We start from the raw sequence: 27,032 nt of genomic DNA on the forward strand, positions 1-27,032 counted from the left end.
GAGAAGGTGAGGCTGAGGTACCGACTGACTTTCACGTTAGGAGACCAGCCCAGCACAGAAGTGGGGGAGGTGGATCAGTTCCCTCCGGTTGAGCAGTGGGGAAACCTATGACCCAGAGGCACCCCAAAGGGACTGGAACGAATGTGAAATGGAAAGGGCGCAAGTGGTATCCGGCAGCGATATTGAGCTTTGTTTAACATGTCCTGTCCACTCCACTTGTAGCTTTAGTCCAGAATGTTTCCTGCACTCTGGGGTGAAGCAGTCGGGGGCATGAACTTGTGTAGGCAGCCACAAGTAGAGGCCTGGATGGTTTCTTTACTTTGGCCAATCCGGTTCTATCTTCCACTTTGCTAAACTTGAAATCTGATCATTCTGGTGAGCTTCGTAAGCAGAAACGGAGCACTCTTCCCTCAGTGTTGGCCAGATGTCTACAAAGGGCTATGATGCCTTCGTAAGTTTCTTTGGGGCAGAGCCCTAACAGATGTTCCTGTGCTCAGTTTTTTTGTTTTTGTTTTTTACCTCCTTGGTGCCAGAACTTAGGACCACCTGCAGGCTTGCTGGGTAATAAACACAAGCTCCACAAGGGGAGGTTTCTGCCATGACCTGACACTCCCGTTTTCTTTTGTAAGGCAACATCTACCCCAAAAGCCAGCACAGCTCATACAGGTGAACAACAAGCTGTATTATTTTATACATGCCACATGTGAGCGTAAAAACACATAGCTCTCAATCTGCTGCCTTCGATTTTATACTTCCAGCTGACTCTGCAATGTGCGCTTTCTAGGCAGCTGCTACATTTTGGACGCACATGGCTCTACAGTCAGTTTTCCCTCAGCATTCAACAACTGTATTCCATGGGGGGGGGGAGGGGTAAAAACTATAACAGAGTCACAAAGGCACAGTTTGTCCATTGGTCAAGTGGGGAGCTTGGGGAGAAAGCGAGGGCATCCACTCTTGGTGCATCTGTCGATCAGGGTCAAAGGTAGGAAATGATGCAGCTAAGACCTTGATTCTTCTTTCAAAGGCAGTATTAGTAGTTAGGAATATACAATGTACATAGTGCTATAGGAAAACACCAGACCTACAGATAAGGGGAAACAGAAGCCATGACAATGCATGTGCTGAGTTGATTATATTGTATTTTATTCATTCCAAATATTAAGTGGTTAAGTGCAATTGTCTCCAGGAGGAGATCCCTGTGTTGAGTCAGTCGGACTAATAGTCCAACATATGGCACGTAAGCCATAAAGTGAATATCACTGCTTTGGGTCTAGTAGTCACTTCCTCTGATCTACTACAATTATTTTTGATCTGAAATATCCTTTCAGAAAAACAGTTGTCCTGAACTAATCATTTTGCTTGGTTATGAAGAAAAAAGGCTGTTTAGAAAAATTTTAAAAACTCAAGTAGGCTAAGAATTGCTAGGTGTAATTTTAAGTACTTCTTGCCACTCTGTGATCTGAAGGTGGAAATTTGGCTTAAGCTGAATTTCTTAAAAGCTCAGCCAGTCTTACAAACAGCCGTTCTAATTTTCTGGACACCTTGTACTTAACAGGGAAGAGATTTAACGGCGACCTGGAACAATTGTCTCCTACAAAGGCTTGGGGTACTCACTGGGCTAAGGGTTTATAGGCAGTGCAACCTAATCTGTTGCAGCATAAAGAGCTTCAGCAGTTATTGGGAGGGTTCAGACTTGTGTACAGACTTGGAACTGTCCAGAAAGGGACAGACATGGTCCATATGAACAAAAGGAGAGACTTGGGAGGAAAGCATCCGCTATGTTTTTGAGAACAGGGCGGCATTTCTTCTGCCTCTTGATCTGGTCCTCTCCCGTATTTCAGTCTCTCTGCTGTCTCGTTTTTGCTTAGCAAGTCTGCCCAGCTGCCATAGCATATCTATAGAGAGCTGATTTCACTGCTACAGCTTGCCTATGAGCAAGTCTCTCTCTCTCTCTCACTGAGGAAACCAGGGGGGAGGGGGGAAGCACAAGTGCTTTCTCAATGTCAGCAGTGCTGCCATACCCATGCTGTACAAGCCCAGTAGCAAGATCCCGTCGTCTCACTGTGTGGAAATGTACTGTTAGAAGCTTCAGAAGTTATTTATGAATGTTACTTGTTCATAGGCTGAAGTTGCAGCTTCCTACCAAACACGCAAAAGACTGTAAATATGTCTCGGAAGTACTTGTTTTTCTGCACGTTCAATAAAATTGCTTTCTCTACTCTGCTTCACCTGCCTTGCTGCCAGTTAATACTGTAGGGTGTTCCCCCCCCCCCATCCCTAACTCCTAGGACTCAACCGCATAGTATTGTTTCTCTTAAGAACCATAGTCAGAATAAAACCAGATCCTTCACCAAAGCAGAAGCATCCTGTGATTAAATAATGCTCAGAGTTCAGGTTGGCTGCTACTTAGGAGATGGGGGCTTGGATGAAAGTTGTGTGGTTTATTTTAAAAACTGAGCTGCACAGCTTCATCCAGTGGAATGAGGGGAAAGCAAGGATGCTGAAAATTTTCTGTGCCTGCAAATTAGAATTACAAGCTGCTTCTTGGGTAAGAAAAGTTTTAAATAATTTTTGTTCCTCGATTCTGCATGAATGGAGATTTGGGTTGGTTTTAGATTATCAAATGGACTAGATCTAGATGTTGATTATTAGGTCACTTTAGGAGGTTACTTACCTTAAGTAATCTTAAGTTGTTGAAGTCTAGGAGAGCAGAAAGCTCAATTTCCATTCAATTCACTGGAAAAAGGAATTTCCTCTTCCACTGTTTTATGTTACAAAAGGCAATTTTAAAAAGAAAAGTGCAAAAGATGGCATTTATTCCTAGAAAAAACAGCCATGATATGTACAGTAAGTAATTGACGCAAAGTTTGTGAGCTGCTCCAATAAAGTGATCTCATGATTCTTCCAATGTGCCTTCTTTGACAATGGCTCGTGCAAGGTTTCGTGCTAGACCAATTCTCAGCATTTCCACCTTCATGGTCTCAGCATCATCCTCCTGGAAACAGAAAGAATCTTAGGAGTTCACCAAATTGGACAGCATTTAATGAGGCCAAGCCCTGCCTTTATCTGCCCCACATTTCATGTCATATATGTCAGGTGTAAGGCAGATTTGTGTGGCTTTCCTGGTGGTCCAAAATAGGCCAGAGGTTCATCATCCCTGAAATATGCCAATCTACTGTCATTTAAACTGATATTTTGTATGCGAGCTGCAATTTACACATTACTAAGCATTCTTCTGCCAGCTTATTTTATGGCTGTTGGGAAAGAAAGCGCTTCCTGTTAGTTTGCATTCAACACGTGGAAGCATCTTTCAAGGGGCTACGACTACAGTCACAGAAAATAGGATTGCATGGAACCAAGTGTCTCTCCGTTTCTTTCTCTTGTTCTAAAATGGCTAAGTTCCAACTTGCTAGAAACAGCCATACATCATGTAACATGCTATTAATTCTTCCATTTTACTGCCTTGCGGCCAAAACTTTTCATAAAACACTCTGAGGCTGCGGGGATCAGTAGATGTTTCCTCTGCTGTTTCGGCCTTTTCTCAAGCTACGCCACATGTGAGAGAAAATTCAGGTCATTTTTCTGAGCCCTCTGCACTTCTCCAAGGGCTCAAGGAAAAGGACGAGGCTGCATTCACACATCATGGTGAAACATAGTTAATAGTTTGTGAACATGCAGGCGACTCCTGCTTTATTCTTTCTCCAAGAAGCAAAAAACCAAGGTTCATGGCTTAGTGCTATCTTATGAACCGGAGACCGATTAGTTTCCCTCCAAACAAACTATGATATGAAGCCAAGGTCTGGGACAAGATTACCTGGAGCTTCTGGTTTTTCGATTCTGCTGCCATCACATCTTCCAAGCATTTCATCAGTTCGTATGTCTGTTCCGCAGAGAATATCACCTGGAGGAAAAGAGTAGTTACCTTCATACAACTGCAATTTCTTCCAGCATTTATTTACTGGAGGTGGACTTTCGAGCCGCTGATGTGTGGCAGGTCATGCATCTAAACGTGAAAGTTGTAATCTCAGTGACCAATGAGATTTAAAAGCTGAATATCTACACTTTGGTTTCCTCAGCCTGGTTGTGGCTTTTAGGAAAAGTGTTGCAAATTGATGGTTGGGTGCTGTAGACCAAGGCCAACTGATTTCTGTAGAGCACCATTTCCATTTTTGTCCAACTGAAAAGGATTCAGAGTTAACCAGCTTGCTGAAATACAAGCCCTTGAGAAATGGGCAGAGTGAACCTCAGGGGAAACTTCATGACTTACAGCTTAGTATCAAGGTTAACTGAACCCATCTGCAGGAACGCTAAAGCTCTTTCAGTAATGAGTCTGTTTCTTTGAAGAAGCAGATGATCAAAGAGGAAGGTCACACATCCATCTCCCCTGCGAACACTAGGCGGAGTTTTAGCAATTACACAGAGTGCACTTGGCTGCCTATCTGCTGCCAATGTCTGAATCTTCACAACCATACAGCTCTGGAGCTCCTCTGTGTTTTTGTTGAAAGCTACTTGGGGTGGGAGCACAGGGTCACATGCTTCCCTGTCAAGTGATTAATTTACCCAGGAAAGTGGGGACATTATCCTTAGACCATCACCACCACAGGCAGGTATTTCTACTGTTCGGAAATATCATACTTGCCTCTTTCTGCTCCAGGAGCGGAAGTGCATCAGTCAGTAAGGTCATCCAGAAGGAGCAAGGAGCAATACGAGCTGTCATCAATGTCAACAGCAGCTTAGCCGCTGCACAGAACCGCTTCTCGCCATACATCCGATGAAATTCCCGGTACTTCCCTGTATCCAAACATTAATTAAGCCCTGTCACATTTTCAGGGTACCACACCGTCGGCTTGCAAAGCCATTTCTTAAGAGTGATCCATTAAAACTGCATTATGGCCACCTAGCATCTTGGTCATTAGGGAAGCTGAAATTTCTGGTGGCAATCCAGTAAAGGAGGCAGTTGCAACCAACAACTACTAAAATTAATTAAGCCCCATTCATGTCAATGGAACATGATCAATTGCTACCAAACTGTTTCCATAATGCACAGCAGGCTTTGCCAACATCTGGTGCCCTCCAGATATTTTGGGCTACAATTCCCATCAACCCTGCCAGTCAAAACATCTGGAAGTCACCAGGATGGCAAAGGCTGAGAAAAAGAGAAAACAATCACTACATCTCAGGGAGTTTTAAAAAGTATTTTCAGCTATTGATGCAAACTGGACCAGCTTTCAAAGCCCTGAAAATCTCACCTTTCATTTAGTAAGAAAAAAAATCTTATTAAGACCTTAAAGTTTTAGAGAAGCTAAATAAGAACATGAAAACACAGGCAGAAACTCAGAAGTTAAAGACGGTTTCTGTTTTCAATTTCACCCTGATGCCAACTTCAGCATTATATGGCTGCACTTCTGTACCCAGGGCAGTTGCAGGATTAATTTATCTAGTTTCAAAGTGCCTTCAGGCTGGGAAAATGATTAGGCTGTGTCACATTCCCTCTAACTATTTCTGTTTTTTAAAAAAGAAATCAGTAAGTTACATATTGCCAGATCCAGCCACGTTTTCCTATTTTATTATTAGTTCCCTGGAATCCTTGAAACCTCCACTGGATTATCAATAAGAAAACCTCAATTCAATTCGCCATCACACTGATGCAAGGCCCACAGAGGAAGGATCCGTTCCTGTGGTTGTCTGAGATACAAGCCAGCAACATTAGTGTTACCACATCTGGAAGCATTTGTTTCCTGTGGTTTTTAAAAAAACAAATATGCCCTTTGTGACGTAAAAGGAAAACGTCTTAGAAAGTCTGTCTAGTTACTCATGATAAGACTACTGTTATGTCCTCCAGCTAAGCAAGGCTATAACAAGTGGTTTCATGGTTGTTCCGAGATGTGGAATTTGCACTGCTTCACACATGCACTTCAAAATGAATTTCAGTCCGCTTTCCTCAAGTGGTGGTGTCATCGCCCAGCGCACCATGCCGTTCCTTTTTAAAAGAGGCTGTAAGAAATCGCTCTCACCAAGAAATGTCAGCCGATCACTAAGCAGCATGGATGGTCCCAAGTTGTCAATAAGATCCAAGTCTGAAAAAGAGCCTCTTTCACAGTACTCCTTCAGAAATCTAGAGGGGGCGGAATAGGTGGGAAGATTATTACCACTCCGAACCATCAATGTGTTCATATTGTTACTTCATTTCAACATGCCATCCTCTTACAAACAAGTATTCTAAAGACTCAAAACCTGCCATTGTGAATGGAATTGCCGCCTGGAACTGAGAACAGTGCTTCCTAAACTTTTAATAATCAAGTCACATGTATTCCCCTGAATTGAACTGAGAGGCACACTTCATTCTTAACTCTTCAAATTAGCTTCATTTTTTAAAGTGCGTGCAAAGGCCTGCCTTCAAAGGAACCCTCCCTCCACCCCATGTTTCTTCAGGAGTCATTGTTTTCAACACGCGGCCTGAATGGAGAAACTTTGCGGCCTGAATGGAGAAACTTTACAGACAGAGCGTCCTCTAAGGGCAGCTAATTCTGCTGCCTCTCTGAGCAATTTTGGAATGAGCCAGTCATACCTGCTGTACAGCCAAGGCAGAATTATCCATCTCAACAGAGGCTGATTAGAAAGAGGCAGAGCCAGGGCTGGATGCTTCCTTTTTTCTTTTTCTCCTGGCGTACCAGCAGTTGTAGCAATTTGGAAATCCCTGATCAAGAAAGCACCCTTCCCAAAACTGCCCTATGAGAGGTTCTTTGTTATTAAAGATGACGTAGTGGAGCGAAATTCCAGAAACCAACCCTCAGGTAAGGTATAAACCAGGGGTTTACCTTGCTTGGGCCAGTTCACTCCAGTAGAGATCCCTCTGTGGGCCAGATTGCTGTAATTTCCGGCCTCAGCGCAGACACGATTTCCAGCGTCTGCACAGATGCGATTTCTGGCGCTGTGGAAGCGAGTCCCCGCGCTGTGCTGGTTTAGCGCAGCACGCGGAGACTCACCAAGTGGGCGGCTCGGTTCGGGGGCGGCTTGTGGGCCAGTTAAACGACCCGGCCCATGGGCCTTAGGTTTCCTACCCCTGGTATAATAAACTATGAGATGACTATAGTTTTGTCTTTTTACCTGACCAAACCCCCTCAGGTAGGAGCAGCAAATGATCTTTAAAAGCTTTTCCAATTTGCTTAACCAGGGGTCAGCAAACATTTTCAGCAGGGGGCCGGTCCACTGTCCCTCAGACCTTGTGGGGGGCCGGACTATATTTTGAAGGGGGGGGAATGAACTAATTCCTATGCCTCACAAATAACCCAGAGATGCATTTTACATAAAAGCACACATTCTACTCATGTAAAAACACCAGGCAGGCCCCACAAACAACCCAGAGGTGCATTTTAAATAAAAGGACACATTCTACTCATGTAAAAACGCGCGATTCCTGGACCATCCGCGGGTCGGATTGAGACAAAAGCATTTCCCCTCAAAGTGAGGGCTTGCAAATGGGAACTTGGATTTGCCCTGAGTGCAGTACTTTGTGTCTCTCAGTTTCAGAGGAATTCGAGCCTCAAGCTACAGTCTTACCTCATGTTACGTTTGCTTCATGTTACGTTTTTTCAGGTTGCGTCCTGTGGCGACCCGGAAGTACAGGAAAGGGTTACTTCTGAGTTTTGCTGCTCGCGCATGCGCAGACGCGCTGCTGAGGGTTGCGTTCCTTAATGTTGCGAACGGGCCTCCGGAATGGATCCCGTTCGCAACCAGAGCTACCAGTATACTTCCCCTTTTTTTTAAAAAGAGCCAGTTTAACCCCCTGGGTGTAGTATTTGAATGCTGATTGCTGCTTGGTCATTAGCATATGCAGGTCACAGCTTGGAAGTGGAGGTTTCTTGCCTTGCAGGTATGTCACAGCCTAGCAAGACCGGGACCCCTTTCTGTGTGCAGTCACTCTCTCCAAAGCTACACACTGGAGCATATGACTTCCACTGGAAGGAGAAGCAACACAGTATGGACACTGTTATCCTGTTCTGGGTTAACAGCAATACTCCAGAAATGAAGCTCAGAGTTCCTCACCCAGTTGCTCTTGTGTAAAAGAAGAAGAAGAAAGGCAAAGGACCCCTGGACAGTTAAGTCCAGTCAAAGGTGACTATGGGGTTGCGGCGCTCATCTCGCTTTCAGGCCGAGGGAGCCAGCGTTGGTCCACAGACAGCTTTCCGGGTCATGTGGCCGGCATGACTAAACTGCTTCTGGTGCAGCAGAACACCGTGACGGAAACCAGGGCGCATGGAAATGCCATTTACCTTCCCGTCACAGCAGTACCTATTTATCTACTTGCACTGGGGTGCTTTCAAACTGCTAGGTTGGCAGGAGCTGGGACAGAGCAACAGGAGCTCACCCCGTTGCAGGTGGGTTGCAGGGCTTTGAACCGCCAACCTTCCGATCGGCAAGCCCAAGAGGTTCAATGGTTTAGACCATAGTGCCACTCCCGTCCCACTCTGCTCTTGTGTGCAATGGCTGTTGAAGGGCTATGTGCACATTAATGCTGCAATACCTTTTGTTAATGGGACGCAGGTGGCGCTGTGGGTTAAACCACAGAGCCTAGGACTTGCCGATCAGAAGGTCGGTGGTTTGAATCCCCGTGACAGGGTGAGCTCCCATTTTACCTTTTGTTATGTGCTCTGCAGCTTACCCCTCTTTTGTGTAAGGGACCCTGCCCAACCCACCTCTAACATGCAGGTCCAAAAGCCAATTCTGAACGAAAGCGTTGGTCTTCCAATAGTCTGCTGTTACTGCTGCTGGACAAAATGGCTCTCCCCTTAAGCAAGACTTACCTGTCTGATATGAGGGTAGCAAAGGCAGCATCCTTTGCTCTGATGCTCCAGGACAGGGCAGAGCCGAGGCGATTGTTCCGGACGGCTTTCATAGCCATGATCTTACAGATGCTACGGACTTGGGAGGGGAAAGAGATGCATTCAGTAAATGGTGTTTATATGAACAGATTAAAAATATACATACATTTATATATGAAGAAAGGTACCTTGCTCGGTCATCATTCTCTGCTCACAGATCCTCAGTATTTTGAGGGCCTTATGCTCTGTGTCCAGAGGAATCCGTTCAATATGATGCTCCAAGTACGCTCTGCCAAATTCTGGACAATGGTCAAAATAGTCTACTGCAAGCTGCCACAAGCTACAAAGGAGAAATGTGAGTGACTGAACAGTTCTTTTCAGAAGGCAGTTCTCACAAAATAACTTACTAGAAGCCATTTCACGACACACAGACCACGAGCCAAAGGCTTGTCTTCACGCATTCTGCGCACAAACTCTTTCCAGCTTTTCCTTTTGCAGAAGCTGCCCTCACAGACCCTACCAAGCTCACAGGGCAAACTGAAGTGGGAGCTTTTCAAAACGAAAAGCTAAAATGGCGGCGTGGAATTCTGTGGGAGCAGCCTCTGAAAAGAAAAAAGTACGCTCAACACTTTTCATGTGCACTTCCTCCCCTAGATCATCGTCCTTAGTCCATGCAGTGATACTTCTGATAAAAAGAATGAGAATTTGAACTTTTAAAATTCTGGCCTTTGTGGGTTACGCAAGTTGTGAACATGAAAGCCTCACATTCCTTAAAATACTCATTGAAATCTGAAGTCAATGCAAACTGTTTAAATCTTGAAATATAAAGTTAATATCCAGATATAGTTACTTGTACCATGTCCCACTAAAGAAATTACTATTTTATTATGTATTAGAAATCTTGCCCGGGCTTTACCACAAAGAGCAAGGACCGGTTACAACCATTTACAAAAAAAAATTAAAAAAATATTTGTAACCATTTATATCAGTTAAAACAAATTTCAGTTGATGTATGGAACTTAAATTAGCCAAGATTATTTTGTAGTGTTTATTTCAGAGGGACTTAAGGCTGCAATCCTAACCTTATTTACCTAGCTAACCAAGCACCACTGAATTTGATAAGGACATTTCTGAGTAGAGATGGTTCGGATTGCACTGTTAGCCACAATTAACTTTAACTGAAGCAGATATGTTTAGAAGCCTGACTCGCAAGTCTTTGACCAATTAGGCTTATCAATCAATCACTCAAGCTGAAGAGCAACTGCAGTCAGGCTCCCATATGCTCAGCTTCAACAGATGCAAATTAAGAAATGCCTTGAGCACACAAAAAAAGAATTCGGATTTTTGTCTGGATTGCTCCTCTACTCTACACTGGAATCCCTTATGCAAGGAACATCTAGAGTTCTCACCGGTCTGAAATGCCACATGCCCTGCAAGCTTCTGGAAAGTAAAAATTTGCAAGTGAAACATTTTGGTGCTCAAGCTAACATGAATGCGTGTATATTAAAAATTACAGGGCACTTGGTGATAATGCAGCAGGGGAACCTTATGTTAAGTTAGCTTTGGGTTTAAATCGGCTTTTACTCTTCTCTAGAAGCCATTTGTTGGTAACTGCTATTCTAAATACTACCCTGGCCTCTGATCTTTAAGAGAGTGATGAGCTAATGGGCCGTTTTCTGTCTCTGTAAAATAATATACTGGTAACAACATACAGTACTGTATTTTAAATTTGTAAGAAGAGAGGTAGTGTTTAGAGTAGCACTTATCATAAAATGGCTTAAACGACTGTCATGAGTTTAATACAGCATAACCAACCCTTCCTCATGTTTCAGAGTCTTACTATTCTCTTTCTTCAGAACAGAATCTCTCCTCCTGCTTCACAATACTATAACATATTTTTTTTAAAAAAATAAACAAGATTGCTACCTATGATGAGAGAAGAGTCCAGAAGCATATTCCAGCAGGAGGTATTCACGCATATTGGAACCAAAACTAAAAGAAGAACACATTATTTAAAAAATCCCATTTCCATGTAATCACTTCCACTGAATTTAGGGCTGCTCCGGCTAGTCCTTTTGTTGTCAAAGTTATTAAAATCCCAGTCTCCTTCTGTGTCAACATCACTTCTGCACCGTTAAGAGTAGTTCACATACGTTTCATATTCTACAAATAGTGAAACAAGAATGAAACGGCGGACAGCATAATCACTAATTAGTGGCAAGCACTGAGCTAACCCTAACCATTATCAAAAACAGCTTCTGTTGTGACTTTCTCCCTCCTAAGGTAAAAGGTAAAGGGACCCCTGACCATTAGGTCCAGTCGTGGCCAACTCTGGGGTTGCGGCGCTCATCTCGCTTTATTGGCCGAGGGAGCCGGCGTACAGCTTCCAGGTCATGTGCCAGCATAACTAAGCCACTTCTGGCGAACCAGAGCAGCGCACGGAAACGCCGTTTACCTTCCCGTCGGAGCAGCACCTATTTATCTACTTGCACTTTGATGTGCTTTCGAACTGCTAGGTTGGCAGGAGCAGGGACCGAGCAACGGGAGCTCACCCCATTGTGGGGAATCAAACCGCCGACCTTCTGATCGGCAAGTCCTAGGCTCTGTGGTTTAACCCACAGCGCCACCCGCATCCCCTTCTCCCTCCTCTGTTGCTCCCCTTCCCAATGATGACTGACTTACATCACTTAGCTGAGAAAAGAGAAAATGGCAGAAACCTTTATGATGGACCCTTTGTCACTTTAATTCTGAGTGATTTTCTCCCTCCTAGAGAACACCAAAATCACTCAGAATTAAAGTGACAAAGGGTTCATCATAAAGGTTTCTGCCATCATTGGGAAGGGGAGCAACAGAAGGTTGACTACATTTCAGTCTAAAGACCAATTTACACTTCTCTCCATCACTGCTTTCAGGAAGGGAAAACGAACGAATTAAAAGTCTGCATCTGTGACTTTTGTAACCTTCCAAGATGAATGCGTATGTAGAAATATAGTCCACATTCAAAATCTTTCGCTCTTGACTAATAACATGAACTGCTAGGCACTATGATCAAAGCAATTGGTTGTGAAAAAACCACAGCAGTTGTTGGACAGGATGTAACAACAACTTCTACCCCCCCAAAAAACATTTTTATTCGAACAAGATTCTAGTGGGAGTTTAAGAGCTTAACCATCCCTTAGGGAGTATAACAAAAGCAGATGGATTTGCCCTGAGATATTCTGTCATCTATGTCACAGCACTGCTGACGGTTCCAAAAGAATAAGCACTTTAGATTCATTTTGTCAGTAAGAGCTAGTAGAGTGAAGTGTCTCCAGTTCATTAAACTGTCTTAGGCAACCTTGTGTACTCTCAGTCTCAGTCCCAGATATGTAAAACGATTAATAAAATTGTAATTTAGATGAAGCACTTTTAAAATGCTAAATAAATGCCAAGCATTACCATAAAAAAGGAAACTTAAAACTAAGCAGTTTTTAAAAGTAAAGCAAAGACATTTAAGAATCATCTTAGTTATTATCTGACAGATAATAAACATGTTTGCCTTTGAACTGCCGGTTGCCACAAGATCGCCAAGGGACCTCTCAAACACCACACTCACAGGGATGGCCTGACCACTGACAGATAAAACGCAAAAACACCAAGGAAGGGTAACTCACTAAAGGTTGTGTGACTGGAGGAGATTGCAGTGATCCAGCAGGTCTGTCAGATGGGCTACAAACCACCAGTTGCTCAGGGCAATGCTGTATATACAAGGAGCGAAAGGGAGGGAAGGCAAAATGATAATTTAACACACAAAACTATTTCTTTGCTTTCTGAAAATTGACAAGTTTTCCCCAGCCCAATTTAGCAAACGTTATCGCACCTAAGAGAATCTCATTTTCTCTGTTCATGCTTTTGCCACGAAGCTCTTAGCTCCACCAGCTCTTCATTTTCATTCCCGTTTATGCACCCACCACGATGTTTGCAAGAATCCATTTGGGCCTTAGAATACTTAGGATATGGACTTCTGGGGAGGCCGCTAATGGCAACGGAGCGAGAGCCTTAACCTCCGGGAAAGGCTCAATAGTCGATAGAGTCCTGGGGAGAGCACAAGGGCGCTATGCACCCCAAAAGAAGCCCCAAAGGGAATTTTGGACACAGAGCTTCGGCAGGCAGATTTGCAGGCTCTCCTGTCCTCCCCGCCTCAGCGAAAGGCAAGGGGCAGGAAGGACAGGATTGAGCGGCAGCGCAAGAAGCAGATTTTGAACCCCCAACGAGATGCCTCAAGCTCCGGCCTGGATGCAGTAACCTACTTTGCAAGAATTCATTTGGGCCCTACAATACTTGGGATACCAGACTGTGAAGCTGATGGAATTCTGGCCAAAGGCTCTCAGACAAGAATGACAATATTCACCTGCATTCTTTAATCACTTGGTGGATATCTAATTCAAAGGCTGCCAGCAAGATGATGTCTAAAGGCTCAGGGCTGCTTTCTGCTCCCAGGAACAGGTCCATGCTCGACTGCAGAATACAGAAAGGGGTAGGGTTTACTCAAGACCGAGGATGCTCTTTCCCAGGTCAAGGCAAGACAATTATGAAATGAAGGCCCTCTTTTGATCAGGTAGGATTTGGTACAAAGTGTGGTGGTTTTCAAAAATTTGCTACTTAAGCTTCTCATGAGCGTTGGTGGCAGGAAGGGCAGATGGCTCTGCCTGGGATATACCCAGTGTACTTGAGCATCGCTCACCTACAGTCCCAACACTTCCTCCTCCCACTGTCATGAGCTAGAAGGCATGGCAAACCGTGGGTGGAGCAAAAGGACAGGATTGCCAGCCGTTTTCCACTTGGGTGACCCAAAGGTTGTGGCCGGCTCTACTCTAAAAGTGATTCCCCCCCCCCGAGTTACCTGTGCGTAGAGATGGAGTTCCACATGCTTCACGGTAGGGTGGCAGTACAACAGCCGGGTTACCAGAAAATGGTACCAATTAGTCATGAGGTCTTTCTTCTCTAAAATGGCGCTCTCATCTCCCACCAAGATCTTGACGAAGAAAAAACAAACCACTTCAGTGCTCCTTCCCATCATCCCCCATCTGCATTTGATCCACTATGTTCTGTTGAGTCTACTGAGTAGACTGAGAAACCCGTTTTTAAGTTCTTCGCGCAGCACAGTTAGATCTGAACCACAGAGCTCCTGTTTATTTTTAACCTGCTTTGCCCATTTGCCTCCTCCTCTTCTGAATAAAGCTTCATATAATTGGGCTGTTGGGGTCTGGAATAAGTATTTGTCAAGCTTAGGGATTCTGGTAATAGCCCACAAGCCTAGGCTGCTAGGGCTCATGCTAAAGAAGTATAAGATTGGGTGTGTTAAGGAAGAGCAAGTGATGTATCTGGCTGGAAAACACAGGTCATCTTGTCTCAAGAACCTGGGATCTAGTATTTCCTTGGGCACCCCAGTATTCCTTCTAGTCTGGGGGACTGTTAATAGATCCAACTGAGCTAACTCTATAAGGCAGTTGTGCCAGAAAGGGCATGAGCAAGCTCTCCTAGCTTTCCCCCTTCAGTTACAGGTGTTTCTGATGTTTCAAAACTAGGGAGGTAGCCTTTTCTGGGTGCAGCAGCAGAGTGTTAGCTGTACTAGCAACGCAACCTTTCAGCAGAGCGCGCCGCTTAATAAGCAGCCCCAAATTGTTACACCCGAGAATATACATGATGTTGAATCATTCTCAGTAAGGATGTTCAGCCTTAGTAAGAACTGTTACGGTTTTATAGACCACTTCTGAGAGTCTGTCATTCCTCCTGGCTCCAGAACAGGGACCCAATAAATGAAATATACCTTCCACGCACAAACACTTTGTCCTAGCCCATTTGTCGGGTTTATGACTCATACAAACGAGTGAAATCAAGATATTGATGTATTGGTGACTCGCCCAAGATCACCATATGACAGAAAAGAATACAGCCAAACGATTCAAGCTCCAAATGTCTTCAATGCAATTGCAGAACCTATACCCCAAACTGCTTTAAACTCAATAATGGGGTCAACCATAATATTTCATTCTTCAATCTTACCCACCTTGCAGAGGGTTTCCATGTGCGGATTAGAAGCAAATGTCCCATCCTTTAGGAACCGTTCGCATGCCTCATGCCAATGCTGCCATTTCAGCTCCATCTCCGTCAAAGTCTGGGTGTTGCTAGGCTGGTAAGGAAGACACAAACATGCAATTTGGTTTCCTATTTTCCTAGTGTTAGATCTCTCTTACACTATAATTTACAGTGCTTTCAAACAACTCTGCATGAACAGAAAGCTTTTTGAAATTTTGTTTTATCCAATGAAATGGGGCACACATGTTGGAACGCCAAAACAAGCACTGTATCATTAACCTTTTTTCTTGGGATGGAGAACAACAACAGGATAACGCTCCGCTGACAAGCACCTCTGTCAACATTTACACATAATCAATTTCATTCACGTTAATAGAACTTCCTTTCAAATATGTACTGCACTCCCCCCTCGCCACAATGTCTGGAAATACATAAGCCCATATCAGAAACCCAGAAGCAACTCTCTTCTTGAAAGTGCACCAAAGGTTACATGACTATTTCACAGAGACAAAATAAACCTATTTCCTACAACAATGAAAGCAGTATGAAAAAGTATGACCTAATCCTTGTCAGTGGCAGAAAGAACATGCTGCAGAAAGTCCCCGTTTCAACCTTGAGCATTGCCAAGGATCTCAGGTAACGTGGCTGGAAAAAACTCGTTCGGAGACCTTGGAGATTTCCTGCCAGAGCTCCCTCACAGTGCTGAGCTGTAGGAACCAATCGTCTGACTCAAAAGAAAGCAGCTTCATATAATCAAAAAACAGGCACATGCATAAGCTGCTAACACCGGCCAAGCAGAACATTGCCAGGCCTTCTCAATTCCATAAGCAAGAGGTGTGCTCCTAATAAGCAGTGCACGCATTTGTTTTAATTAATCTGTTACCATTATTTTTTTCAGCTGACAGCTGTTGCATTGTATTTTGTTTGCATGTTTTGCACACATCACCCCGGGCTCTTCTGAGGAAGAGTGGCAGGTAGGCCTGGGCAATATTTGGTTTTCAACGTTGTGATATATCAGCAGCTAAATAGTGCAATATGCTGATATACAGTGGTGCCCCGCAAGACGAAAAGAATCCGTTCCACGAGTCTCTTCGTCTTGCGGGTTTTTTTGTCTTGCGAAGCAAGCCCATTAGCGGCTTAGCGGCTTAGCGCTATTAGCGGGCCAGCTGTTAAGCGGCTTAGCGGCTTAGCGGATCAGCTGATAAGCAGCTTAGCGGCTTGGGAAAAAGGGGGGGGGAGGAAAAAAACCCCGCAGGAACTCGCAAGACATTTTCATCTTGCGAAGCAAGCCCATAGGAAATTCATTTTGCGAAGCACCTCCAAAACGGAAAACCCTTTCATCTAGCGGGTTTTCCGTCTTGCGAGGCATTCGTCTTGCGGGGCACCACTGTACTACGATGTCTGGAATGTATCTCGGCTGCTTCTTCCTCCCCACCTTGGGGGGTTGGCTTCCTCAAAGGCACAGGAAGATGGAGCCCAAGAACCTTCTCAGGCTCCTTCTGCCTGCCTGCACCTTTGCCATCTGCACGCAATTTGAGCCGGGAAGACATCGTGGCTCCCTGACCACTGCAATGTATTGCCAACACAAAATGTCTGAAACTGGTATCGCGATCTGAACCACCAAACCGGTTTCGGACAATTCACCAAGTGACGGAATTAAGAAACCGCACTGCGCGTGAGAAGAACATCTTACATACACAAAGAACAGGCATCTTCTTCATCAACTCATCCAAAATTTTGCACATGCCCACTGAAGTGGGATTGGTGTCGGCTTCCTTAGAAAGCAGTTGCCGAGCTTCGTCCATCCGACCTTGCAGCACCAAGATAGTTAACTGCAAAAGCAAAAAGCAAGGTTTTTGCAACTGAGTTGAACCCAAGAAAGCACCAACATGTTAATACTAACATATTAAATCGATGTGCATGCAGCTGCAGCGGCACATACAGCAGCTTATGAAAAGTAAGCATCCTAAAGAAGAGACTAGTCCAATCGACCAAGCCATGAAGTAGCACAAATGTAAAGGACTATTCCTCTTCCTACCACAAAAAAACATGCTGCCATTATGCAGACCTGACCGTGCGTCTGTTGCTAGATAGAACATCGGCATCGATACCTCCAGCTTCACTCTGCACCCAGAGTGATCTATCGCAATCACACAGCTACAAACTACTGCCTTGCACTCAAATCCCTTGTGCATATCTTGCTGGGGAAAGGTCTTGAAACATCAGCTCAAAAAAATATTATTGGTACATAGCACTTCCAACTTACATTGATAGATGCTTAACATGTAACTGTCTTCCTTCCTCATGATGATTCTGTTTGATTTAAACTAAAAAGATCTTGCACATTTCATAGAACTCGTTCCTAGTAGCCCTTTATTTTTGGTTCGAACTAGGTTTCTTTCTGGGGGGTGGGGGAAGTGAAGCAAATGCTTTCTGGCTAAGAAAATTCCTCACTCACCGCATCCCAGAAGTTTTTGTGTTTTGCGGGGCTTTCGTTCCTCAGAACATCGCAAAGCATGTTGTCCACATCACACACATGAAGACGAACCCAGTCAAGGAGGTGACGCAGGAGAGAACCAGCTGCAAAAAAGATATTTGTTAAGAGCAGTGGACTCGTAATCTGGTGAAGCGGGTTTGTGTCCCCGCTCCTCCACATGCAGCTGCTGGGTGACCTTGGGCTAGTCACACTTCTCTGAAGTCTCTCAGCTTCACTCACGTCACAGAGTGTTTGTTGCAGGGAAGGGAAAGGAGATTGTTAGCCGCTTTGAGACTCCTTAAGGGGAGTGAAAGGCGGAATATCAAGTCCAAACTCTTCTTTTGCTGCTGCTTTGCCAGAAAAGAAATCTTAACGCCCCCCCCCCCCCGATTCTTATGTTTTTCGAGTATGCACAAAAATATTTGAGCTTAAGGGACTATGCTTCCGAAAAGGGTGCATAAACTCACATGCTTTTACTCTCTTCTCCTTTAACCTACTGTGCTAGCCCACAGATGAGAATAAATGCTGTCTGCTCTGCCTTAGCTAATGTTATTGGAGAATGTCACTCATTACTTGCTCGCTGATGCTCTGTGGGCAACTTCAAACAAAAACCCATTTCCTACACAGAAGGTTATCCAGGTTTACCGTAATGAGCTCACATGTGAATTAACTCGCTGGGCATACATGTCATGGGAAGTCACCTCAAATTCGTCCCTCCACCCTCAATACGTGGGTACATGGCATATGCTGGCACCGTTCTGACCATCCAGAGCAAACACACACAAAGCAAGGCGGGCCATTGGTTGCAGCACTACAGAAAGCTCTGGAGACAAGGCTGGAGTTGGACGAGGCCTTAGAAGTGCCTCCATCCAGTCTATCCCATCTAGGCTGCCCCGCTTCTTGCCTGAAGAGTGCCAATCCTTGAAGCACCAGCCACTGCTCTGAAGGCAAGGCTTCTCCTTCACTCTGTGACATATCTGGGCACATAAGGGGGCGGTGAAGGAGATAACTTTGAGGACATTCCCTTAAGAGCCAGTGTGGTGTAGTGGTTAAGAGCGGTAGACTCATAATCTGGAGAACCGGGTTCAGGTCTCCGCTCCTCCACATGCAGCTGCTGGGTGACCTTGGGCCAGTCACACTTCTTTGAAGTCTCTCAGCCCCACTCACCTCAGAGCGTTTGTTGTTGGGGAGGAAGGGAAAAGAAGAATGTTAGCTGCTTTGAGACTCCTTCAGGTAGTGATAAAGTGGGATATCAAATCCAAACTCCTCCTCTTCTTCTTGTATAGTGGTACCTCAGTTTTCGAACATCTCCATTGATAAGCGTTTCAGTTTTCGGATACCGAAAACCCGGAAGTGCTTCAGTTTTTGAAGGTGCCTCGGAAGTCGAACATGAAATGTGGCTTCCGTATTGAGTTTTCTGTTTTGAGTTTTACATTTTGAGGCTTCTGTACTGTGTTTTCAGTTTTTTGAACATTTCGGAACTCGAACGGTCTTCCGGAACAGATCACGTTCGAAAACCAAGGTACCACTGTATCTCTTTTTTTAAAAAAAAGCGACCTGCAGATACTTCCAACACAAAAAACATGCCATTTTGACTTCATTTTAGTCCAATTTTCACCTGGTGCTGCTTCGATGAACATGATTTCACAAAGATTCCAGATCAACTCCATCGCAGACAAAGTGGACACCTGAGGAAAACAGACGCCAATTTAAAGATGACACACCTAACGTGTTGAGCTTGGAGTCAACTTCACATGAATATGTTAGCTACAGCTTTTCTTGAGCAGAGGCAGCTTGGCTTCAGGGATCCACGTTCTGGCAACCTCAAGGCTAGGCTGCTGCAATGCACTCTACGTGGGGCTGCCCTTGGAGAGAGTTTGGACGCTGCAACCAGTGCTGAATGCAGCAGCCAGGTTGCTGGTTGGCACAAATGATTGAGCACATACTACACCAGTTCTTAAAGTTCACCTTGTAGGCATGAATCTGAAGCATCCCTTCCTCCCTCTTTTTCCTGGAGGTAGGGAAGTGGTTCATCCAGAGGTTTGTGCTTGCTCCTCTGCTGTCTTGAGTACCTTTGAAACTCAGCATTGTGTTACACAAGACCCTACGCCTCTTAAGAGGCAATCTCAGTGGTGAGAACAAATTTGCGTGGCTGGCCACCAAGAACAGCAAGCATTTTTGGTAGCATAGGATATCACTTCAGAAGATTTTGCCATGGTTTATTAGTATCTGGCTGCTTCCACAGGCACTAAATATCTCCTTTTAATTTATTTTTTTAAATACAAAGATCAAACTACAGTGAGTAATATCCTGTGCACAACTAGATGAACTCCACTTTACAGAATATATCGCAATACTTTAAATATATTGCTAATCGCTCTGTGACGTTCAGATGAAAGGAGGCACAGAAATTTAATAAATAAGAATACAGCTTAGAACTGAGTTTATGACAGGTTGCAGTTGCTGACAGTGCTAGATAACAATAAGTTATCACAGCACTTGTTCTTTCTGGAAAATTTCTGTCAGTGCTTTATTGCAGTGGTGTGGAACTGAACCCACAACACCTCCAAGGTAGGCCTGTATTTCCAAGACAATTAAGCAACAAGAGCAGTTGGGATTCTGACAGAATCCAAAAAACTAATTGAATAGAAATTAGCAGTGCTGCAAAGCTCTGTGGCGGATGCTAGCAAAAAAGTTATTCTCAAATGTGACCAAAAAAAATATTTAGGTTACCTCAGTGCTGTGTTGCATGTGGAGTGCTGGGTCCTGTGTTGAAACTAACAAAAGAAAAATATACAAGTCAGGGTTTTCTCCTTTTTCTTAGCTCTCTGAGCCAAAGAAACATTTACACTCCAGATCTACCATTCTGTATGGAGAGACCAGTACAGTCGTACCTCAGTTTACAAACTTAATCCGTTCTGGAAGTCCATTCTTAAACCAAGGCGCGCTTTCCCTAATGAGGCCTCCCGCTGCCGTTGCCCTTCCACTGTTCAAATTCCATTCTTAGACTGAGGTAAAGTTCTCAAACTGGGACACTATTTCTGGTTTTGCAGAGTTTGTAAACTGATTCGTTCTTAAACCGGACTGTTCTTAAACAGAGGTACCACTGTACATTCTTCAGTGTACTTAGTTAATTAGCACTTTTATCAGCTACATTCAAAAGGCTGTAGTTCTTAATTCCTGTGCCAAGGTCCCATCACCTGAACCTTCTGGGCCCCAGTGGAGCCTGGGATTCAAACGATTTCCAAACTGACTTCTTGTAAGACCAGCTCAATTTCATGAGCCATTCAGACTACTTTCTTATTGTTATCATCTCACAAATTATATCATACAGACCACTTAGTAGCGTAGCTCACTGAATGAAGAGCATAGATTACAAAACCTACATAAAGACCACTTGATAAAAATCTCTAAGTAGTTTACACAAAATAGCGTAAAATAGCGTTTCTCAAAATATAATCAACAAATCTCAAAAACAAGTAAGACATAATAAAGCTGTTTAAAATAAAATCAACAGAATTTATAAACAAGTATACACAATAAATTCATACGTTTGGATCAGCTTGCCAAAACAAAAAAATGCATATATTGTGGACTCGAGTCCACCACATTTCACATTAACACTGTAGGACAACTTACTAGCTAACTGATGAGAATCTTCCATGCTGGCTCTTATGACTGAGCGGTAGTTTTTGCTCACTCGAACCAACCTGACAAAAGTAGAAGAGTCTGATTAGAATGAGTTAAAAAGAAAAAAATTACGGACAGACCCTTTCCAAGAACCATGCATGAGCTTGGAAAGCAGTATGAACTAAATGTACTCTCTGTTGCCTCACTGGTATCCCTCAGCATTATTTAGGGTGTTACCTCTGGTAGACAGCGAGTGAATGAACATTTATGAAAATAGCAGTGGCTACAGAAGAAACATTCAGATTGAGTAAGATCAATATGCTGAGGCTGCAATGCTATGCACACTCACACTCATAGGGTTTTGTTGCAAATCAAATAGTAAATCACTATAGCACCCTGGCCCTACCTGGATGATCTCAGAACATGAAGATTTTTAGATCACTTACTGGGCAGTCCTTGACTTCCCAAGCTTTTCCTTCTCATCCTTCTGAAGGCCAACAAAGATCCCATGTGATTCATTGAAAAGCTTCCTCAAAGTCTGAGAGTATATATCTAGATCTTTGCGAACAACGTAGACATAGGGGCAGTCAGGCCTTTTCTCTTTACCCTCTGAAACAAATCACAAAGAAGTTTTAATACAGCCAAACACTGTTAGTTCACCATGGGAATAATGTGCGCATCAGCCCCACAACACAGTGGGACACAACAAAAAACGCTGAGGTTATCTGGGTGCATATGTATTCCAAAGTAGTTCTACATTCCCTCTGTTCCATGCAAGCTCTGTAAAGGCAAGGGCGTGAATGCTTTTAACACACACTCTTGTACTAGTGTTTCATTTCATTTATAAACTGACCTCATTCTTGGGATCTTTCTTGCCATTATTTATATGCTGGGGGGGGGGAATCTTACACCCTTGAAGCTTTGTGTAGGATGTTTTTGAGGGTGAACTCATATTTCATTTGGGGTATTAAGCCAGGATTATTGGGCCATGCCACTGCCTCAGACAAAATGTCATGTAGTGAAGTTTGTCTGCCATTTCTGATAATCTCGCAGGTTTCCTAGAAGCACAGTCTGAAAACTGCTGTTGCAAATATCTGAACAAGGCTGCTGTTTAATTCATTACAATTTGTCCCAGTGATCTAACAAAGAGTTCAGAACCACGTTCATGGGATTCCAACATGGGCTACCACCTAGGTGCTGATAGGTTTGCCATTCCTATCTTAAAGCATATAGACCAGGGAGGGGTATCTCAGGCCCAGGGGCCAAATGTGGGTCTCCAGGCTTTTCTATCTGGCCCTGTGGACCTTCCCCAGGCCACCTCTCTCAGTCCAGGTGACACCTTCTCTGCCCAATTTTGCCTCTAACCACAGACACCTGTGCCTCAGGCTCTGTCTGCCACAGGGATGCCATGCTTGGCAACTTGCCCATGGGGAATGTGGTCCATGGACTGAAAAAGGTTCCCTAGCCCTTGAACTAAATTAAGCCATGTTAAGTGTTGCGTACATGTACCCAGGCATTTTGAGTCTGAAACTCATTAATACAGCCTGTGCTGAAAGTTCAGTGGCCCAAGATATTTGATGTACATCAGTGGGCATCAGGAGGACCAGTTAGCAAGTCTACTTTGAGGGACGAAAAAGATGCGATTGTAGTTGAATGCCAAAGTAGTTATAAATAATTATCGATAAATTAAACAATAACCAGACAATGATTTTTAACCAGTATTCCCAGTAAGATTAATACCAGCAATGTCTAAAACTATAAATCTCTATTTCTGTGTCCTTCTGTTCTCTCTCTCACCTTTATTCTAATTAATCTCTCTTTCCTAGCTAATTCTAACCAACTTTTGCTGTCTTGGGATGCTCCTGCCCACCGCATGCAATTCCACATCAACACTCTGCTAGAATTAAGGCAGGGATGGAGAAGGAACCTTTTTCAGTCAGAGGGCCACATTTCCGTTTGGGTGATCTTCCAAGGGCCACATACCAGTGATGAGCGGGGCCAAAACTAAAAGTAGCCGCAGCAACAAATGACAACCTCACCTTTGTACTGTCTGCTAGTGTCTACAACACTCAGACATCCCTCTCTTGTCTCCACCCAGGCATGCAAGAGAAATCATTAACTGAGTTCAGGGATGCATTCCTGCCACGCAGAAATGCTTGGTGATGGTTCCAAGGGCCCGATAGATAGGCCCAGAGGGCCACATTCAATCCCTAAGCCCGAGGTTTTCCATCCCTGCACTTGTGTGGGCCTATTCACTACTATTAATTCAACAAAAACATACACATTAGTAACAGAGGTTACCAACCTGTTGATCCAAACAATGTTTCACACACCAGCATCTCCCCAGGTCCCCACTCGAAACATAACTGTTTCTTGTCAGAATTTATTTCTGGAATCAGCTGTTTGAAACAGAAGGAAGGAAGGAAGGAAGGGAATTAGACAGGCAAATATGATAACAATGCTGAAATCAAAACACATCTGTTACGAAGTACACTTTTTAAAAAAAAACCTGCAACTTAAATTACAGTGGTACCTCGGGTTACATATGCTTCAGGTTACAGACGCTTCAGGTTACAGACTCCGCTAACCCAGAAATAGTACCTCAGGTTAAGAACTTTACCTCAGATGAGAACAGAAATTGCACAGCAGCAGCAGGAGGCCCCATTAGCTAAAGTGGTACCTCAGGTTAAGAACAGTTTCAGGTCAATAACGGACCTCTGGAACGAATTAAGTTCTTAACCTGAGGTACCACTGTACATACACTGACAGCAGCAAAAGCTGGAATGAAGAGAGTGACCCTCTTATGAAGAACATCTCACAAGTTCTATCCATTAAAACACACACCCACCCTTACATCTTCAATCAACACCAAACCCAACTGCCTACTATGATCTTGGACATGCTTGCTTGCCTTGCCATGTGATATCAGTCCCAGCTAACATGGCCAATGGTCAGGGATGATGGGAGCTGTCGCTCCTGCTGGGCTCTGGGCTCCGACCCCTGAGCTTGAGGAACCCAGTGGTTCTCAAAGGGTGTGGTGCGCCACACTAGTGTGACAGGAGAAAATGAGATTTCATGGGATTCTTGTATTGGATTTTTTTCAGATGGAGCACCATGTATGACAGGGAATATGAGAGGCTTGGTAGCTGTGTTGAACCAAAGTGAAATGTTATGGAAAGCCTGCAAATGCCATCTTGATAGTCAAGATAACCAGCCGAAATAATGAGCAGCTGCTGCAAGAATGAGCTCATATATGTTTTTGTTTCCTTGCTTTGATATACATTAATTGACTTGCTTTGATGCTATGCTTATCCGTAGTCCTTGAGATGCTGGGCTTTAGGCCCAGAGAGGGGAGAAGCCTTGGATAGCTGCCACGTATGGCCTCACTAGCCAGCTTTGATGGGAGGTTTGGGGCAAACGGAGTATGCTGCTTTGGGAATAAGGGTTGTATAAACATCTGCCTGAGTGCAAACAAGTCACGGCAAGCTCTCACTGCTGCAGTGTCCATCCTGCATCTGTAATGGCAGTGAGGCCTGGCTGGGTGACTTACTGTAAATTTAACTCTTTCTTATAATAATGCCTGCACCAAACCACTCCCACAAGCCCATCTTTGGACTGGGGTATCAGGACAGTGGCACTCATCAAACAGAAAAATCCAGATGTAGTATTAAATCACTGAGGTTTTTTTTTTACACAGAGGCATTAATCACCAAGACCCTTGTAGCTGATTTGAACTTGGTTCTAGATCAGGCTGTGTACATTGTGAATTTTATCAAAGCAGAACCACTAAAAACAGAGTTATTTGATATAACAACACAACAAGATGGAAGAAGTAAAATATTGAGATCACACATGGGTGAAGGGGAGTGGGGGTATATGGGAACCTATAACATCATTTATAATATAATTTGTTAATTGTGTTGTATTTACATATAGCAAAAGGAAGCCTAGAGCATTTAGATATATTTTAATTTAGGTAATCTATGTAATAGGCTTATGTCAGAAAATGAATATGGATTTTGAATTTGATGTTTGTAATTTTTTTTTTGTTTTGAAATAAAAATTTTAAAAAACACAGTTATTTGCTTGACTCTGCAATGGATCCAAACTACAAGAAAGAAGATTCCACCTAAACATTAGGAAGAACTTCCTGACAGTAAGAGCTGTTCGTCAGTGGAATTTGCTGCCAAGGAGTGTGGTGGAGTCTCCTTCTTTGGAGGTCTTTAAGCAGAGGCTTGACAACCATATGTCAGGAGTGCTCTGATGGAGTTTCCTGCTTGGCAGGGGTTGGACTCGATGGCCCTTGTGGTCTCTTCCAACTCTATGATTCTATGATTCTACATGGAACCAAAACATTTCCTACACTCGGAGGTTTGCTGGCTGTCCAGCAGAATTGTTTTTAATTAGGTGTTGGAGCTGAAGAATGAATAAAGGGAGTTTTTGGAACAAGAGAACCCATTGTACCATCAATAAAAAATTTGGTGTGGTATGAGCAAATTTTTATTTCGAAAGCATGGCTCAGAGAAAAAACTTAAGAGAACCACTGCTCTAACTACTCTGCCACTGGCACTCCCTGCCTCCCGGCCTGATCCCATCCACTGGCCAAAGGAGTGCAGGTGGGGAGCTGGCTTCCCAACACCCTGCCAGAAAAAGCAAACTGGCTCCAGCTGCCAGCTGCCCTTAAGACTGCACAGCTTAAGGAGGCACAGTTTGGTCAGTGGCCAAGCCTTGAGGAACAGGGCCACCGGTCAGGATTTTGTTTGTTCATGCTTTGGATCTGTTATATGCTTCTTTGGCAACAAGTAGATGGAGATGTGGGGTGTAAGGTAAATACAGTGGTACCTTGGGTTAAGTACTTAATTTGTTCTGGAGGTCCGTTCTTAACCTGAAACGGTTCTTAACCTGAAGCACCACTTTAGCTAATGGGGCCTCCTGCTGCTGCCACGCTGCCGGAGCACAATTTCTGTTCTCATCCTGAAGCAAAGTTCTTACCCAAGGTACTATTTCTGGGTTAGTGGAGTCTGTAACCTGAAGCGTATGTAACCTGAGGTACCACTGTAGCAAGCCTCTGAAGTGGAGTGTTTGGGGTCAGGCTAAGCATGTGAATGAACATCCTCCACGCACACCCCATGAAGCTCACTGAGCAACGCCCCTATCCTTCAGCCAGGCCTACCTCACAGCGCTGTTATAACTGTAAAACTAAAATGGAGGGGGGCACAGCATGCTGCCTTGAGCTCCTTGCAAGAAAGGCCGGAGACAAGATAAAACTGGCCCTGTCACGACGTTATTGCCTCTGCTCACTTTGCAGAGGAGGTTGGTGGTGTTGGTGGAGGAGGAAACTTATTAAACCTGCCTATTCCGACACAAAGGCGAATGGAGACAGCTCAGTCGGTAGAGCAATCTCAGGGTCACGGGTTCGAGCCCCACGCTGGGCAAAAGACTCTTGCATTGCAGGGGGTCGGTCTAGATGACCCTCTGGGTCCCTTCCAAATCTACAATTCTCAAGTTCCTTGCCCATGATCGAGGGGGTGACCCCAAATCAGAGCCTTCCGTTCCGACACCTGCAGCCCCACCTCCTTCCCCGGATCCCATTTCCCTCCACGGGACCCACAAACACCCCGAGCGAGGGACACGCTTAAGCGACGCACAGTGACCGCAGGCTCCACATCCAGCTCCTCCATGCCGCCCAGCCGAGGCACAAACTCCCGGTATCCGCTTCTGCCCTCGCTCCTTTCCCAGCCTCGAGCAGCCGCTTCCTTGTCTCCCTGGGACAGCCCAGCCAATGGCCATGCCTCTCGCGCGCATGCGTACGGGAGGAGGGCCCAGGGATATGTGGAGTTTTTTTTGCCGCCTCTTTTCCACCCCTAGAGATAGGAAACTGATAGAGGAGCTCGCCTCTCCGTTTACAACAGCGCTTCAGAGAGAACTTCATTTATAAAGCTCCCCCCCCCTTCCTCTTGCTCCTCAGGACTGAAGAGAGAGTTGACGCTAGAGAAACATAAGAGAGAAATCTGGGCTCTTTCTCC

At 44.4% G+C, this 27,032-nt stretch overlaps 2 protein-coding genes across 9 annotated transcripts in view; one reads left to right on the plus strand and one right to left on the minus strand.

The window, feature by feature from the left end:
- Positions 1-2,902, plus strand: part of GGA3 (golgi associated, gamma adaptin ear containing, ARF binding protein 3) — a 29,945-nt gene extending 27,043 nt beyond the window's left edge. For all 8 annotated transcript variants that reach the window (XM_083598142.1, XM_083598144.1, XM_083598148.1 and 5 more), the window contains one exon: positions 1-2,902. In XM_083598142.1, the coding sequence (XP_083454268.1) occupies positions 1-111 (111 nt within the window). In that variant the 3' untranslated portion in view covers positions 112-2,902.
- Positions 2,800-26,818, minus strand: NUP85 (nucleoporin 85). The gene is made up of 19 exons (XM_083598182.1): positions 26,655-26,818; positions 23,312-23,405; positions 21,453-21,615; positions 21,016-21,086; positions 20,110-20,153; positions 18,995-19,064; positions 17,359-17,480; positions 16,598-16,732; positions 14,872-14,994; positions 13,705-13,836; positions 13,213-13,319; positions 12,476-12,559; positions 10,749-10,814; positions 9,011-9,162; positions 8,805-8,922; positions 6,015-6,115; positions 4,640-4,791; positions 3,815-3,901; positions 2,800-2,995 (listed from the first exon to the last, which is right to left on the minus strand). Exons 1-19 carry the CDS (start codon positions 26,685-26,687, stop codon positions 2,894-2,896), a joined length of 1,956 nt encoding a protein of 651 aa, XP_083454308.1. The 5' UTR covers positions 26,688-26,818; the 3' UTR covers positions 2,800-2,893.
- Between the last annotated feature and the right edge of the window lie 214 nt (positions 26,819-27,032).

This window comes from Podarcis filfolensis, assembly GCF_964270895.1.
Source record: "Podarcis filfolensis genome assembly, chromosome: 2".
NCBI classification, from domain to species: domain Eukaryota; kingdom Metazoa; phylum Chordata; class Lepidosauria; order Squamata; family Lacertidae; genus Podarcis; species Podarcis filfolensis.

Excerpts from the sequence above, each read along its gene's own strand:
- NUP85 (XM_083598182.1), bottom strand. The coding sequence starts at position 26,687 with ATGGAGGAGCTGGATGTGGAGCCTGCGGTCACT. Across the intron at positions 13,837-14,871 it reads ACATGGAAACCCTCTGCAAG|ATCTTGGTGGGAGATGAGAG; the intron begins GTGGGTAAGATT and ends TTCTTCGTCAAG. Across the intron at positions 2,996-3,814 it reads CGAAAAACCAGAAGCTCCAG|GAGGATGATGCTGAGACCAT; the intron begins GTAATCTTGTCC and ends TTCTGTTTCCAG.